General features: G+C 46.0%; 1 protein-coding gene across 2 annotated transcripts in view; it reads right to left on the bottom strand.

Moving 5' to 3' along the window:
• Positions 1 to 15,881, bottom strand: part of LOC143288350 (sodium- and chloride-dependent GABA transporter ine-like) — an 82,397-nt gene that overhangs the window by 40,409 nt on the left and 26,107 nt on the right. The window contains exon 2 of one of the 2 annotated variants that reach the window (XM_076596731.1): positions 7,126 to 7,250. The exons of the other annotated variant lie outside the window; for it this stretch is intronic. Within the exon in view, the coding sequence (XP_076452846.1) occupies positions 7,126 to 7,198 (73 nt within the window). The 5' untranslated portion in view covers positions 7,199 to 7,250. The remainder of the gene's footprint in view (positions 1 to 7,125; positions 7,251 to 15,881) is intronic. 2 annotated transcript variants of the gene reach the window in all.

Here is a 15,881-nt window from a genome sequence, read left to right as displayed (position 1 = left end):
GATAGTCTGCGCTACGTGACCTAGGAATACAGTTCGACAGGATGATGACCTTTAGGAAACGTATTGAAAACACTGTTCTCAGTGTGATCGACTATGGACAAAGGCAAGCAACACTTTCTCAATGCAGCCTCCTGAAGTTAGAAAGACTTCAAAATGGGGCGATGAGACTGATACTTTGAACAATGAAAAACACTCCTAGTGAGACCATGTGATACTTGCTTGACCTTAATGATAATGATGATGATGATGATGATAATAGGTATTTATAATGCAATGTTCCTCCTTAGTACATGACCCGAAATGGCAGTCAACATCAATGTGAGTGGAAAATGGTTACAAACATTAACTCCACATGGCACAAACATCAAGACTTACGAACAAGACAATTCAAATGTGTTATTAACAAAGTACACACACACACACACACACACACACACACACACACACACACACACACACACACACACACACACACACACACACACACACATTACACGGCAGATTCTCTGAAGACTTTGTTTCGTGATGTCTCTCCGTGGGTGCTGATGAACGTCTTGAAATAAGTGAACGCTTTTAATATAATTTAGCCTTGAGATGGCCTTAGCGGTCGACGAGGCTCTAAGCACCATAATCTAGTTTTATTTGACACTCAAACACCCCCACCAGTTTCTTTCTGCGACGTGGGATACAGAAAGTACACGGATCAGTTTGTATTGTATTGTATTGTATTGTATTGTATTGTATTGTATTGTATTGCATTGTGTCACAACAGATTTCTCTGTGTGAAATTCGGGTTGCTCTCCCCAGGGAGAGTGCGTCGCTTCACTATAGCGCCACCCATTTTTTTTGTATTTTTCCTGCGTGCAGTTTTATTTGTTTTTCCTATCGAAGTGGATTTTTGTACAGAATTTTGCCAGGGCCAACCCTTTTGTTGCCGTGGGTTCTTTTACGTGCGCTAAGTGCATGCTGCACACAGGACCTCGGTTTATTGTCTCATCCGAATGACTAGCGTCCAGACCACCACTCAAGGTCTAGTGGAGGGGGAGAAAATATCGGCGGCTGAGCCGTGATTCGAACCAGCGCGCTCAGATTTTCTCGCTTCCAAGGCGAACGCGTTACCTCTAGGCCATCACCCCACACACCGCGGCACCATCAAAGAGTAGGCGAAACGGGAACTGATGGGCGAATCGAACCTGCACCCTTCAAAGTGCACAGAAAGTGGTCATTACACTTCTTCAGACTCACACCACACTAATCTCACTTCAGTCACCATTTTTCAGCAGTCAGGATGCAAGGTGGCAGAGTGGTTAAGACGCTCAGCTGCCAATACAGTGAGTCCGTGAGGATGTGGGTTCGAATCCCGCTGCTCTCGCCTTGGCCGCGCCTTTTCTCCCAAGTTTTGACTGGAAAATCAAACTGAGCGTCTAGTCTTTCGGATGAGGGGATAAACCCGAGGTCTCGTGTGCAGCACACACTTGGCGCACTGAAAAAAGAACCCATGGTACGGAGAGTGTTGTCCTCTGGCAGAATTATGTAAAACAGAAAAAAAGAAAAAAAAAGAAATCCTCTCTGAAAGGTGCACATATATATATATATATATATATATATATGCATGCACTCAAGGCCTGACAAGCGCGTTGTGTTATGCTTCCCGGCAAAAATGTGGTGTAGCGTATATGGATTCGTCCGAACGCAGTGGCGCTTCCTTGAGAAACTGAAACTCAATAGTCAAGGGAGTGACTCCTGAGAAATGAACATCGTATGTCAGTCATCAAGGGAGTTAAAATAGGGTTTGGCAAAATGATCAAGGGAGCTAACTTGAGAACTCCATCTGAAACGGTCAATATGTAGAACTTTCACAGCTGGCGCTTATGCGTTACGATTAAATATATGCCCTGAGCTAAGAACTTGATCTGAAAGTGAAACGGTCAATATGTAGAACTTGATAATGGAGTCTCCCGTCGGACCGACGGATGAGTAAGCAGGCATCTTATCTGTCGGTGTGTGGCCTCATAATTATGGGAGAAGAGGCCGATTCTGGATGCGCAGCATTTCCCACAGGTGTTGCAAGGGAAAACGTCTCCAGAAGTTGAGCCCTGCTTCCTTTGCTCCCGCTTCTCCTTAATGGCCAGCATTCTCTTGTTTTCAAACGTCTTTATGCCACTAGAGCACAGCATCCTCCAGCGAGAGTGGTTAAGGGCATCAGTTTCCCAGAAAGCGATGCCTGACCAGCACAGGTGACTTTTTTTTTTTTTGTTGTTGTTGTTGTGAGGAGGCGTTACGATTAAATAAATGCCATGAGTTAAGAACTCGATCTGAAACGGTAAATATGTAAAACTTTCACAGCTACCGCTGGGGCGTTACGATTCATTAATGCCACTAACAAAGTTTAGAACATGAACCGGCTGCCGAAATGGAGTCAGATGAACAAGAAACAACAATGCGGTCTATCTTTACAATTGTACAATACGGAATTCAAAGTTTGTAATGTTTGGATAGTTTACCTTGTGTAAGAGGTGGGGAGGTGGAGGGATGGGGTGGGGGAGAGGGGAAGGAGAGGAGGCGTGGTTGTTAGGAGGGTGGAATCATTGCGTGTGTGTGTGTGTGTGTGTGTGTGGTTGTGTTTGTGTGCGCGTGTGTGTGTATGTGTGTGTGTGTGTGTGTGTGTGTGTGTGTGCGCGCGCGCGCGTACGCCTGTGTGTCTTTCTGTCTGTGTGCCTGTGTCTGTGTCTGTATATGAAAGGACTGAGACTGTCGACCTACCCATGGGGGTAAAAATTGACTGGGGAGGAATGAATTACTACACTACACCCGTTCCACACGTTTTTTTTTTGTTTTTTTTTTCACGCCAGCATCCGGGTGAGGCATGCAAATCCAGTGTCACAGTCGTGAAACAGGGTTCATGACCTTGGTGACCTGCTCTGGTCAAGGCTGTGGTCACACTGAGTGAAAAGAGCGGCCCCGAGTGTTAGTGTGTTAGTACCCCCCCCCCCCCCCCCCGCCCCCGAAAAAAAAGTTAATGGGGTGACAAGTGGGAGGACATGTCTGCTCCTTGTGCCCGAAGGGGGGGAAAAGGGGGACGGTTTGTGTGTGTGTGTGTGTGTGTGTGTGTGTGTGTGTGTGTGTGGAGGGGGGTGGGGGGGGGGGGTACAGTCAAGTGTCATGAAAGGCTTTTGTCAGATGTCAATAAGAGGTTTGATGTCCTACCACCAGGTGGTTTTCTGTAGGCTTTCTCTCTCGTCATGGGGACGTGGAGAGGGTGGAGGGGGTAGGGGGGTCGGAAGGGGGAGGGGTGTGTGTGTGTGTGTGTGTGTGTGGGGGGGGGGGTTGTGGGGGGGGGGGGGGGGGGGGGCATCACAGTTGCAGAATCGGTACGGCGTTAAATACTTCTGAACCAGTGTTTACCAGTGGTTCGGGTTCGAGGACTCGTTTCGATGTCCAGCAAGGTATTACTGGGGAAAGGCACTCCGTACCCGTACTCCGATTTCCCTCACTCCACCCAGGTGTGAACAAGTACCTGACTTCAGTTAGGGAAGGTTAACACGACTTCAAGTAGTGAGGGGAGGGGTGGTGGTGGTGGTGGTGGTGGTATTGGGCCCTGCCCGCCGCCTTCCTATGCCAAGCCGTAGACTGACACAGTGGATATGGATTTACTACCCCTATAAGTGGCTGCAGAAAGCTGTACGGGACATGAACCGGTCAGCACGCTGAAGCGATCTTTATGTCTGTCATCAAGGGGTTGAATGTACGGCACGTTTAATGTGATTTTCACACGTCTCGAGTACGTAAATATATGAGAGCTGGTACAACGCGCGTTTCTGTCTGTCTATCTGTCTGTTTGTCGTGTGGTTTTTTTACTGCTTTGTCAAAACTCATATTTGGCGTACTGAGCGCTTTTGAGGGCTTCTAATTTAAAAACAAAACTTTTTTCTGTCCGTTTTTTTTTTTTTTTTTTTTTTTTTTTTTTTTTGGGGGGGGGGGGGGTGGGTGGCATGGGGGTGGGTGGGTATGGGTATGGGTGGGTGTGTGTGGGTGGGGTGGGGGTGAGGGGAGGGGGGGGGGGGGCATCAGCGTCCGTTGTCGTTTACTTCAGAATATTATATTTGTATGTCATTGGACAGATTTTCAGTTTGTTCACTTTTCTACCTGCTATTGTTTGTGTTAATCAGTCGTCTGTTTCCTCTCTTCTTTTTCTTCTTTTTGTTTATGTCAGTGTATGTACTTATGCGAATTCGTTACAAATATTTAGCGAAAATCAAATAAAAACAACAACAACAACACAGCAGTAAGTGGACTTAAGAGATTAAAGATTTGAAGGTCCCATAGTTTTTGTCGTTGTTTTTTTTTTTTTGTTGTTGTTGTTGTTGTTTTCAGGCTGCAGGGGCAATGAATTCATGATTATCATGGAACTGCGTCTAGGCCTCGGCATAGGAAGACGTGGCCCAGTCCTCTCCTCTCACCGTTTTCAATAACCTTCCCACTTCCCACCATGTAACATGTTGATCAGGCGTTGATCGGAAGACGTGTTCGTTATTGTTGCTCTGTTGCCAAGTGATTGCATCAAAGACAGAAGAGTTACTTCCTGTCGGGTGCCTCCCGTTTACGAGTGCGAGTATACACACAGCAAGTATGTTACACCTTTTTATGAGTTTTATGTTATATGAGCCCAACACTCGGCTTATATCACAGATTGACATAAGTTTACATTTGGGCCAACAGCAAAGTGAGAGCTGTATTATCAATGGTTTATTCAGTCAATGGGAAACCATTTACAGCTTAGTCTTTTGTGAAGGACTATGACTCTCAAACTAGGAGGCAAAATTGCACTGGCTCTTAGTGCTGCAGCCTTGTGGGCTAGTTGTCCTTTGGGAACCATCCCAACGCCGACTGTCCTAAAACCCTCTTGGCTGAGAGAGTGGGGATGTAACTTGGGCAAGACACACTATAATCAAATTCTAGCCTGAATAGTCGGAACAGCAGTTGCCTCCTCTGCTGTTCTGATGGTCATAGTCGGACACGACTGACTATCATATATATGTTACACCATAGACACTAGAGATATTAGTGTCTATGGTTACACCAACTGAATCCAGGTACCCACTCACAGCTGGGTGTAGTGAGTAAAAAGGACAGAATTTGCACGGTGCCGAAACGGAGCGTCGAATCCTGGTGATCACTGCTGAACGCTGGTTTTAAAAGTCTGACGATTCTGCCACAAAATTCATATAACATTTATCTCAAACGGCAAAATGGCTGCACCAACCTTGGGGGGAAAAACTACTACAGAAATTAAAACAAAAAACAGCCAAAACTTCAAATGATAAAAACTCCTTCAGAACACAAAATGTAATTATTATATAACTAATGTGAAACGCAAAATGAATGTGCCTTAAAAAAGGTAAAGGGAGATGGATGTTTTATACTACTGATAAATCGCCTTAGCGTTTAGTGTTGTCTGTTCACTTGCTAAAAGCAATATTTGCCCGAATATTGGGCCAGTCTTGCTTTGCTGTTTGCATTTACGATTCTTGTTGTTTGAATCGTTTAGAACACGTAATGAAATCATAATTGTAAACGTAATATGCATGTCTGCCAGGAAAGTGATTGAAAATGAAGGTGAAAACAGATGAATAGTTTTTAGTCCTGGTGTTAATTCGTCTGATTAAAGTACTCTGTTCGGTTCGTCAAGAAAAGCTGTGTGTGTGTGTGTGTGTGTGTGTGTGTGTGTGTGTGTGTGTGTGTGTGTGTGTGTGTGTGTTGTTGTTGTTGTTGTTGTTGTTGTTGTTCTTGTTCTTGTTCTTGTTTTTTGCACATATTTTGTACCTGTCTCGTTTTGTTGTTTAAATGTTAAGTTTGCGACGGACGTTTTTTTTCTGTTTGTTTTCTTTCTCGACTGACATTCTTCAGGCATTTTAACCGTTAGTTTCTGCTGTTTGATGATACTGTTATTGCCTTCGCAGCTTCAAAAACTCCACAGTCGGTCGGCCACCGCTCTGTCTCTGGATGTAACACCTGAGACGTGAGACGATCTCCCCGACCCTTTCCTTTCTGTGTCCAATCTGTGCACTCATGCTCTGTCACGCTTGGCCTTAAAACATGCCTCTCTCTAATGGAAAAATCCCCAATAAAATAAGAAATGAGAAAAAAAAAAAAAAAAGGAAAGAAAAATAATCTCCATACTCTTGTTTCTTTCCCTTATTTGTTTCTCTTACCTTTCTATCTACATGTGTTTATGTTTTGTCTTTCATCCTTAAAAAACAGAAGAAAAGAGTTATGCATGCTTGCGAACGTTGGGTGTGGAAGCGCTTTGCTTTGTTCCCGCACAAGATTTACCCCCCCCCCCCAAAAAAAAAACAACAACAACAACAAAAAAAAAAACCCAACCTTTTATCATTAATAGTATGAGCATCATAATAACTGTTGTTGTTGCTGTTGTTGTTGTTGTCGCCGTTGTAATTATCATCATTATCATTGAACTTTTGATCAAGGTACGCTATTGTGCAACTGACATTTTCTCTTCGTGCAGTGTAGCGGCCGGGTGTGCTCTTTCCACTCTTGTCACGCATATCACGATGATGGCAAAGAAGTGGTTTTGTTGTTCTTGTTGTTGTTGTCACCAAGCCATTATCATATAGGCCTAAAATGCGACAATCAAATTTGTGATGATTAAAAAAAAAAAAAAAAAAAAAAAAAAAAAAAAAAAAAATCGATGAAAACACTGTTTATGATAGTCTCCTTTGAACGTCAAAATAACAATCACAAGTGTGAAAGACAACAACAACAACGAAATCAAGTCTATTGTATATTGCAAAATTGTAATCCTTTTCTTCTCCTGTATTTTAATGCGTGTTTACAATTATGCAAACTATTCACATTGCCAACAAATCGATGTGTTCTTAATACAACGCGATAAATTCTTCAACACCGCAACGCAAATCAGCACATAGGCCTATATATAATTATCCCCGCCAAGCTTTTTATATATATATATATATATATTTTTTATTTTTTTTATTTTTTTTTTAATCTCCGGCGAAATTCGTTCCACTGATTAGAAAAAAATAAGATGATAATAATCAGTAATAAATATACGTTGATTTACTACAGAAGACTAATCTTGCTTACCTGCTGTGGAGACATTATCCACTGGGTTTGGCACAGAAGCAGGGGGTTGCACGGAATCTGTGACTGTCTTCATGACGATTGGTGTCCAGAGGTCCAACTCTCAGTGGGTAGGTAGGTAGCTGTGGCTATAACAACTTAAAGTAAAGAACGGCTCGCCGTGTCTGTCTCCGCTCTTACTTAACCGAGCCACTCGTGTCTTGCTGATTTACGCTCTTCCCTCTCCGGTCAGTAGGCCATCGTCACTCCACGTACGTACGTACGTGTGTGTGTGTGTGTGTGTGTGTGTGTGTGTGTGTGTCCCCCCCCCCCCCAGCTTCTTCCTTCCTCCCCTCCCTTTTTCTTTTCTTTACTATACCCCTCCTGGTAAATCTTGACCAGGACCGTACAATGAGCGCCATCCATTTTTTTTCCTTTTTTTTTTCTTTTGGGTGGGATGGAGGTGTGGGGCAGGGGGTGTTCTGCCTGCAGTTTTATTCGTTTTTGCTATCGAAGTGGATTTCATGTACATAATTTTACCAGGGACAATCCTTTTGTTACCGTGGGCTCTTTTAAGTGCACCAAATGCATGATGCACACGGGACCTCGGTTTATCGTCTCATCCGAACGACTAACGTCCAGACCACCCACCACTCAAGGTCTAGTGGAGGGGGAGACAATATTGGCGACTGTGACTGTGACATTCGAACCAGTGCGCTCAGATTCTCTCGTTTCAGTTCCTAGGCGAAAACGTTACCACCAGGCCAATACTCCACATGCCGTACAAAAGATGAAAGAAGTCCGGGTGAAGAATGGGCATACTGGGAAAAGTCGTTAACTCTCTCCATACGAACGGCGAAAGAGATGACGTTAACAGCGTTTCATCCCAATTACCATCATCAAAATATTGCAAGCGGAAGGCTCTTATACTGAAGAGGTGAATGTTGACAAAGAATACCACAGTTCTGACAACGGAAGCTAAAGGTTGGGTCATTCAGACACCCACTGGACATCCGAGGGGTCTGTGTAGAGGAGAAGAGAGGACTGGCCGTACTGAGTGAGTTAAGGTTCACTCTAAGATAGATAGACTGATTGACTGATTGATATGTATATTTATATAATTCCTATCCTCGGTCGGAGACTAAGCTCTAAGCGCTTTACAAACACGGGATCATTTGCAACAACAGGCTGCCTACCTGGGAAAAGCCGACTGACGGCTTCCATTGGGCGCTCATCATTCGTTTCCTGTGTCATTCAGTCAGATTTCAGGCACGTATACGTACACACTCAGACAAACATGTAACATTTAAAATTTTACGTGTATAACCGTTTTGATTATTTACCCCACCATGTAGGCAGCCATACTCCGTTTTCGGGGGTGTGCATGCTTGGTATGTTCTTGTTTCCATAACCCACCGAATGCTAACATGGATCACAGGATCTTGAACGTGCGCATTTGATCTTCTGCGTGCTTATACACACGAAGGGGGTTCAGGCACTAGCAGGTCTGCACATAATTATTATGTTGACCTGGAAGATCGGAAAAAGGAAATAGAAAGGAAATGGAACTGGTTTGGCCACACACACACACACACACACACACACACACACACACACACACACACACACACACACACACACACACACACACACACACACACACACACACACACACACACACACACACACACACACACACACACACACACACACACACACACACACACACACACACACACACACACACACACACACACACACACACACACACACACACACACACACACACACACACACACACCCTCCCTGCGCTAACCTCCGAACAGCATGATCAGCAGACAAGCCACTAGATTGGAATCCCCAACAATGGAAAAAGATAAGTGGACAGGCATGGAGATGACACACAGAGAACGAGATGAATTGAAGGCAGCCGGAGGGCCATGGTCCCAGCTGAAGAGGATAGCCAGAGAACTCAGTCTTTTTGGAGGAGCGCTGTTAGGGACCTGTGCTCCTCAAAGAGAAGCATGTCCACATAATATGTCTGTGTGTATGTATTTGTATTTATTTTTTTTATCACAACAGATTTCTCTGTGTGAAATTCGGGCTGCTCTCCCCAGGGAGAGCGCGTCGCTACACTACAGTGTCACACATTTTTTTTTTGTATTTTTTCCTGCGTGCAGTTTTATTTGTTTTTCCTATCGAAGTGGATTTTTCTACAGAATTTTGCCAGGAACAACCCTTTTGTTGCCGTGGGTTCTTTTACGTGCGCTAAGTGCATGCTGCACACGGGACCTCGGTTTATCGTCTCATCCGAATGACTAGCGTCCAGACCACCGCTCAAGGTCCAGTGGAGGGGGGAGAAAATATCGGCGGCTGAGCCGTGATTCGAACCAGCGCGCTCAGATTCTCTCTCGCTTCCTAGGCGGACGCGTTACCTCTAGGCCACCACTCCGTGTATGCGTGTGTGTATGTAGCTTATGTTGATATATAATGTCAGTTTATATACGAATATGTTTTTTTTTTCTTTTTACCTTTCTTGGGAGCACTTTCCTTTTTTTTTTTTTTTTCCATTTCAGAGTTCTTCCGACATTGAATTCATTTTTTTTTTCAACATTTTTATTCAGACAAAGGTTTACAGATACAGAATTTATATATGTTTTGTGCATTAGAAAGTATAGGGTAAGCATATAATTAAGTTCTAAATACTGACAAGTCCACAACAGCAAACAATATATGTTCGATGGCAAAATTCCAAGGTAGCATTGTATAGTTTAATCTTGTATTAAACAGTTATAAAGTGCCTATTTTCCCACAAACTTGTTATATTCCATAGTTATGTTAAAGGCATACTTGTCTACTTCATATGCCTGTTTGAGGTCTTTTTTGAACATTTGTAGTGTTGGTTTTACTTTGTCGATTCTACATTTGTATACATGGAATACATATTAGTATACATAGTATACATATTCATTTTGACAGTGCACATGTGCAGTTTCCCGAGCACACCATTAGCTTATATATATATATATATATATATTTTTTTTTTTTTTTTTTTTTCTGGAGCAACTGCCAAAAAGAACAGTAAAATAAACTGTCAACAATGTTTGACAACACAAAGAAAGCTATCAGCATCTTCAAATTGTGTGTGTATGTGTGTGTGTGTGTGTGTGTGTGTGTGTGTGTGTGTGTGCGTGCGTGCGTGCGTGCGTGCGTGCGTGCATGCGTGTGTGTGTGTGTGTGCGTGTGTGTGTGTGTGTGTGCGTGCGTGCGTGCGTGTGTGTGTGTGTGTGTTAGACGCCTATAGCGTATTCATTCAAGAGGCCACCGGGGCAGAACCGATTAGGCGTTGGAGACGTCTGATCCAGTGTTCACCAGCAGATCAGGGTTCGAGCCCCCGTTTCGATCTGGCGTTGCTGTGCACCTTGGAAAAGGTACTTAGGTCCTCCGACTTCCCTCACTCCGTCCAGCTGTCGTGACTGAACGGGAACCTGGCTTCAGGTTATAAAGCGGTGGGAACGAGAGGGAGTGGTGGGAACGAGAGGGAGTGGTGGGAACGAGAGGGGGAGTGGGAAGTGGTGGGAAAGAGAGGGGGAGTGGTGGGAAAGAGAGGGGGAGTGGGAAGTTGTGGGAACGAGAGGGGGGGAGTGGGAAGTGGTGGGAAAGAGAGGGAGAGTGGTGGGAAAGAGAGGGGAAGTGGTGGGAAAGAGAGGGAGAGTGGGAAGTTGTGGGAAAGAGAGGGGGAGTGGGAAGTTGTGGGAAAGAGAGGGGGAGTGGGAAGTTGTGGGAAAGAGAGAGGGAGTGGTGGAAAAGAGAGGGGGAGTGGGAAGTGGTGGGAAAGAGAGAGGGAGTGGTGGGAAAGAGAGGGGGAGTGGGAAGTTGTGGGAAAGAGAGAGGGAGTGTGAAGTGGTGGGAAAGAGAGAGGGAGTGGTGGGAAAGAGAGGGGGAGTGGGAAGTGGTGGGAAAGAGAAGGGGGAGTGGGAAGTTGTGGGAAAGAGAGGGGAAGTGGTGGAAAGAGAGGGGAAGTGGTGGGAAAGAGAGAGGGGGAGTGGAAGTTGTGGGAAAGAGAGGGGAGTGGGAAGTTGTGGGAAAGAGAGGGGAAGTTGTGGAGAGAGGGAAGTGGTGGGAAAGAGAGGGGAAGTGGTGGGAAAGAGAGGGGGAGTGGGAAGTGGTGGGAAAGAGAGGGGGAGTGGGAAGTGGTGGGAAAGAGAGGGAGTGGTGGGAAAGAGAGGGGGAGTGGGAAGTGGTGGGAAAGAGAGGGGAAGTGGTGGGAAAGAGAGGGAGAGTGGGGAGTGTTGGGAAAGAGAGAGGGAGTGGGAAGTGGTGAGAAAGAGAGAGGAATTGGTGGGAAAGAGAGAGGAAGTGGTGGGAAAGAGAGGAGAGTGGGAATTGGTGGGAAAGAGACGGGGGAGTGGGAAGTGTTGGGAAAGAGAGAGGGAGTGGTGGGAAAGAGAGAGGGGAGTGGGAAGTGGTGGGAAAGAGACGGGGGAGTGGGAAGTGTTGGGAAAGAGAGAGGGAGTGGTGGGAAAGAGAAGGGGGAGTGGGAAGTGGTGGGAAAGAGAGGAAGTGGTGGGAAAGAGAGGGAGTGGTGGGAAAGAGAGAGGGAGTGGGAAGTGGTGGGAAAGAGAGGGGAGTGGTGGGAAAGAGAGGGGGAGTGGGAAGTGGTGGGAAAGAGAGGGGGAGTGGTAGGAAAGAAAGAGGGGAGTGGGAAGTGGTGGGAAAGAGAGGGGGAGTGGGAAGTGGTGGGAAAGAGATGGAGAGTGGGACGTGGTGGGAAAGAGAGGGGGAAGTGGTGGGAAAGAGAGGGGAAGTGTGAAGTGGTGGGAAAGAGGGGGGGGGGAGTGGGAAGTGGTGGGAAAGAGAGAGGGAGTGGTGGGAAAGAGGGGGGGAGTGGGAAGTGGTGGGAAAGAGAGGGAGAGTGGTGGGAAAGAGGGGGGGAGTGGGAAGTGGTGGGAAAGAGGGGGGGAGTGGGGGCCCTGGCCTTCCTTCGGCGAGCCCTGGACACAGTGGATGTGAGGTCACTACCCTCACTGATGGCCGAAAAAGGCTGCCATGGCCCCGACCGACCCTTCACCTTTGAACTGAACGATTTGGGACCTGCCTACTTCCTGACTCCAGACGCACGTGCTACGCACGTGGCACCTGACCTCACCAAAAAACGGAGGGGCGGGGTGGGGGGTGTGGAGGGTGGGGGAGGAGGGGATGCGGAGGAGGGGGGGCGGGGGGGGGGGGGGGGGGGGGGGGGGGGGGGGGGGGGGCGGGGGGGAGGGTCAGGAAGAAAAGGCTGAGGTTAGAGTCATATATATCTGAAGTGGATTGGGATCCACTCCCTGTAGAACTTTTAGGAGAAACTATACGTATGTATATGTGGAGTGATGAACGCGTCCGCCTAGGAAGCGAGAGAATCTGAGCGCGCTGGTTCGAATCACGGCTCAGCCGCCCATATTCCCCCCCCCCCCACCTCCACCCCCCGCCCCCCATCAAAGGATACCATGAAGAACAGGAACAAGGCCATCACACCATCGATCGCCTCAAAGAAATAAAGGTAGAGAGAGGGAGCGGCCGTAAGTCTAGCATGAAAGGTAGAGCACGATGCTTTGCAAATCAAATGGATATTGGCATCATTCCAAACCAACATTGCGCAAATTTCTTCAAAACGGAACAGTCTCTGTGGGCTTTTCAAAATACAACAGACTGAGCAACACGCTAGACACCACGTTCTTGGCATCAGAGATCTTTTCCCACACCTCTTGCGGCCAATCAGTGGCAGCCTGTGTGTGTGTGTGTCTGCGTGTGTGTGTGTGTGTGTGTGTGTGTGTGTGTGTGTGTGTGTGTGTGTGTGTGTGTGTGTGTGTGTGGGTGTGAGTGTGGTGTGTGTGTCTGTGTGTTTGTGTGCGTGCGTGAGTGCGTGCGTGCGCGAGTGTGTAAGTGTACACGTGTCAGGAGGGCTCTGTGCACATACGTATATATATATATATATATATATATATATATATATATATATATATATATATATATATATATATATATATGTGTGTGTGTGTGTGTGTGTGTGTGTGTGTGTGTGTGTGTGTGTGTGAAGAGGATGAGACATGTGTATGTATGCATGTCTGTACCGTGGGAGCAACGGAATATTGGAACGGGCGGGTGTGCATATATCTATTTGTATATGTGTGTGTGTGTGTGCCGGGGGTGGGGGCTGGAGGTGGGGGTGGGATATGGGCGTATGTGTGTGTGCTTGTATAAGTGTGTGTGTGTGTGTGTGTGTGTGTGTGTGTGTGTGTGTGTGTGTGTGTGTGTGTGTGTGTGTGTGTCGGGGCTCGTGTACTTTTATGAGTATTTGTTTGTGTTTTCATATCTGACAAACTGCATGTTTGTTGCATATCTGTTACGCATGTGTGTGTGTGTGTGTGTGTGTGTGTGTGTGTGTGTGTGTGTGTGTGTGTGTGTGTGTGTGCATGTTTTACATTTATTTGCTTATTTGCTTATTTATCATCATTATTGTCTTTTTATCATTTTAATCATTACTATCTTATAATTATCATTATTATCATTGTCATTATTTTTTCTTTTTTTTTTCTTTTCTTTTCTCAAGGCCTGACTAAGCGCGTTGGGTTATGCTGCTGGTCAGGCATCTGCTTGGCAGATGTGGTGTAGCGTATATGGATTTGTCCGAACGCAGTGACGCCTCCTTGAGCTACTGATACTGACACTGATACTGTTACTGCTGTTTGCCTCCAAGATCTGGTGGTTCATTTATGAAATAAGTAATACCGTATGAAAAAAAAAAAGATCCTCAGTGTGATATATATTACATGCTCGATGACAGCTCAGTTTCAGATTCAGTTTCAAGAAGGTGTCAAAGCGTACGCGCTGATCCATACACGCTACACCACTTCCGCTTTAACTCACTCAGTACGGCCAGTCCTCTCTTCTCCTCTACACAGATCCCTCGGATGTCCAGTGGTTGTCTGAATGACCCAACCTTTAGCTTCCGTCGCCAGAAATGTGGTATTCTTTGTCAACATTCACGTCTTCAGTATAAGAGCCTTCCGCTTGCAATATTTTGATAATGGTAACTGGGGTGAAACGCTGTTAACGTCGTCTCTTTCGCCGTTCGTATGGAAAGAGTTAAAACTGATGAATAGATTCAGGGGCAGACAGACGCCCGACCAGCGCACTAAACCCCAGCGCTCTGCATGACTGATCTGATCAGGCGGCCTTGGCGTGTCATCGTCATCATCGCCAAGAGAAAAACCCTCCAGCAAAATGCTGTGTTTGATGCGGCCTTGTTCTTGAAGTGAGTGACAACAATAGCAAAAAGAAACGGACCACCACCACCACCACCACAACTGCTTCTACTACTACTACGACGAGGACGACGACAACTACTACAACGACGACGAGGACGACGACGACTAGGTATATTACTCAGTACTATTACTACTACGACGACGACGAGGACGACTACTACTACTACTACTACGACGACGACGACGACGAGGACGACGACGACTAGGTATATTACTACTATTATTACGACGATGACGGCGGCGACTACTACTACTACTACGACGACGAGGACGAGGACGACTACTACTACTACTACTACGACTACGACTACGACTACTACTACTACTACTACTACTACTACGACGACGGACGACGACGACTACTACTACGACGACGACGACTACTACTACGAGGACGACGACTACTAGTACTACGACGCCGACGACGACTACTACTACTACTACGACGACGACGACTACTACGACGACGACGACGACAACGACTACTAGTACTACGACGCCGACGACGACTACTACTACGACGACTACTACGAGGACGACTACTACTACTACTACTACGACGACTACTACTACTACTACTACTACTACGACTACTACTACTACGACGACGACGACGACTACTACTACTACGACGACTACTACGAGGACGACTACTACTACTACTACTACGACTACTACTACTACTACTACGACGACGACTACTACTACTACTACGACGACTACTACTGCTACTACGACGACTACTACGACGACTACTACTACGACTACTACGACGACTACTACGACGACTACTACTACGACTACTACGACAACGAGGACGACCAGGCATAAAGATCCTGTAATCCATGTCAGCGATCGGTGGGTTATGGAAACAATTAAGAACGTACCCAGCAGGCACGACCCCGAAAACGTAGTATGGCTGCCTACATGGCGGGGTAAAAAAAAAAAACCAGCAAAAAACAACAACACCCAAACAAACAAAACGGATAAATAAAAAAAACAAAAAAAAACACAAAAAAACCAAAAACGATCATACGCGTAAAATGTTACATGTCTGTCAGAGTGTGTATATGTGTGCGTGCCTGGAATCTGATTCAGTGAATGACACATGCACTGAAGAAACGAATGATGAGCACCTAAGGGCAGCCGTCAGTCGGCTCTGTCTACCCAGGTAGGCAGCCTGTTGTGTTAATGACCCCGTCAGTGTTTGTAAGGCGCTTAGAAGCTTGGTCTCCCACCGAGGAACAGAAGGCACTATACTAAAGTATCCAAATCATCATTATCGTCATCATCACAACTGAGCACACACACAATCCAAAAGAATACACCTGCCCGATATATGATTTACACATAAAAAGTTATATCAAAATGAAATAAACACAGTAGAAAATTATATGAGCGAGAATGGTCTGCAAATATCAACCGAAAAAAACACACCTGATGCTTTTTAATAATGGATCAAGTCCAGCA

Source organism: Babylonia areolata, chromosome 12, assembly GCF_041734735.1.
Source record: "Babylonia areolata isolate BAREFJ2019XMU chromosome 12, ASM4173473v1, whole genome shotgun sequence".
Lineage (NCBI taxonomy): Eukaryota > Metazoa > Mollusca > Gastropoda > Neogastropoda > Buccinidae > Babylonia > Babylonia areolata.
The sequence above is the reverse complement of the archived record's forward strand: the minus strand, read 5'-3'. Positions and strand labels throughout refer to the sequence as shown.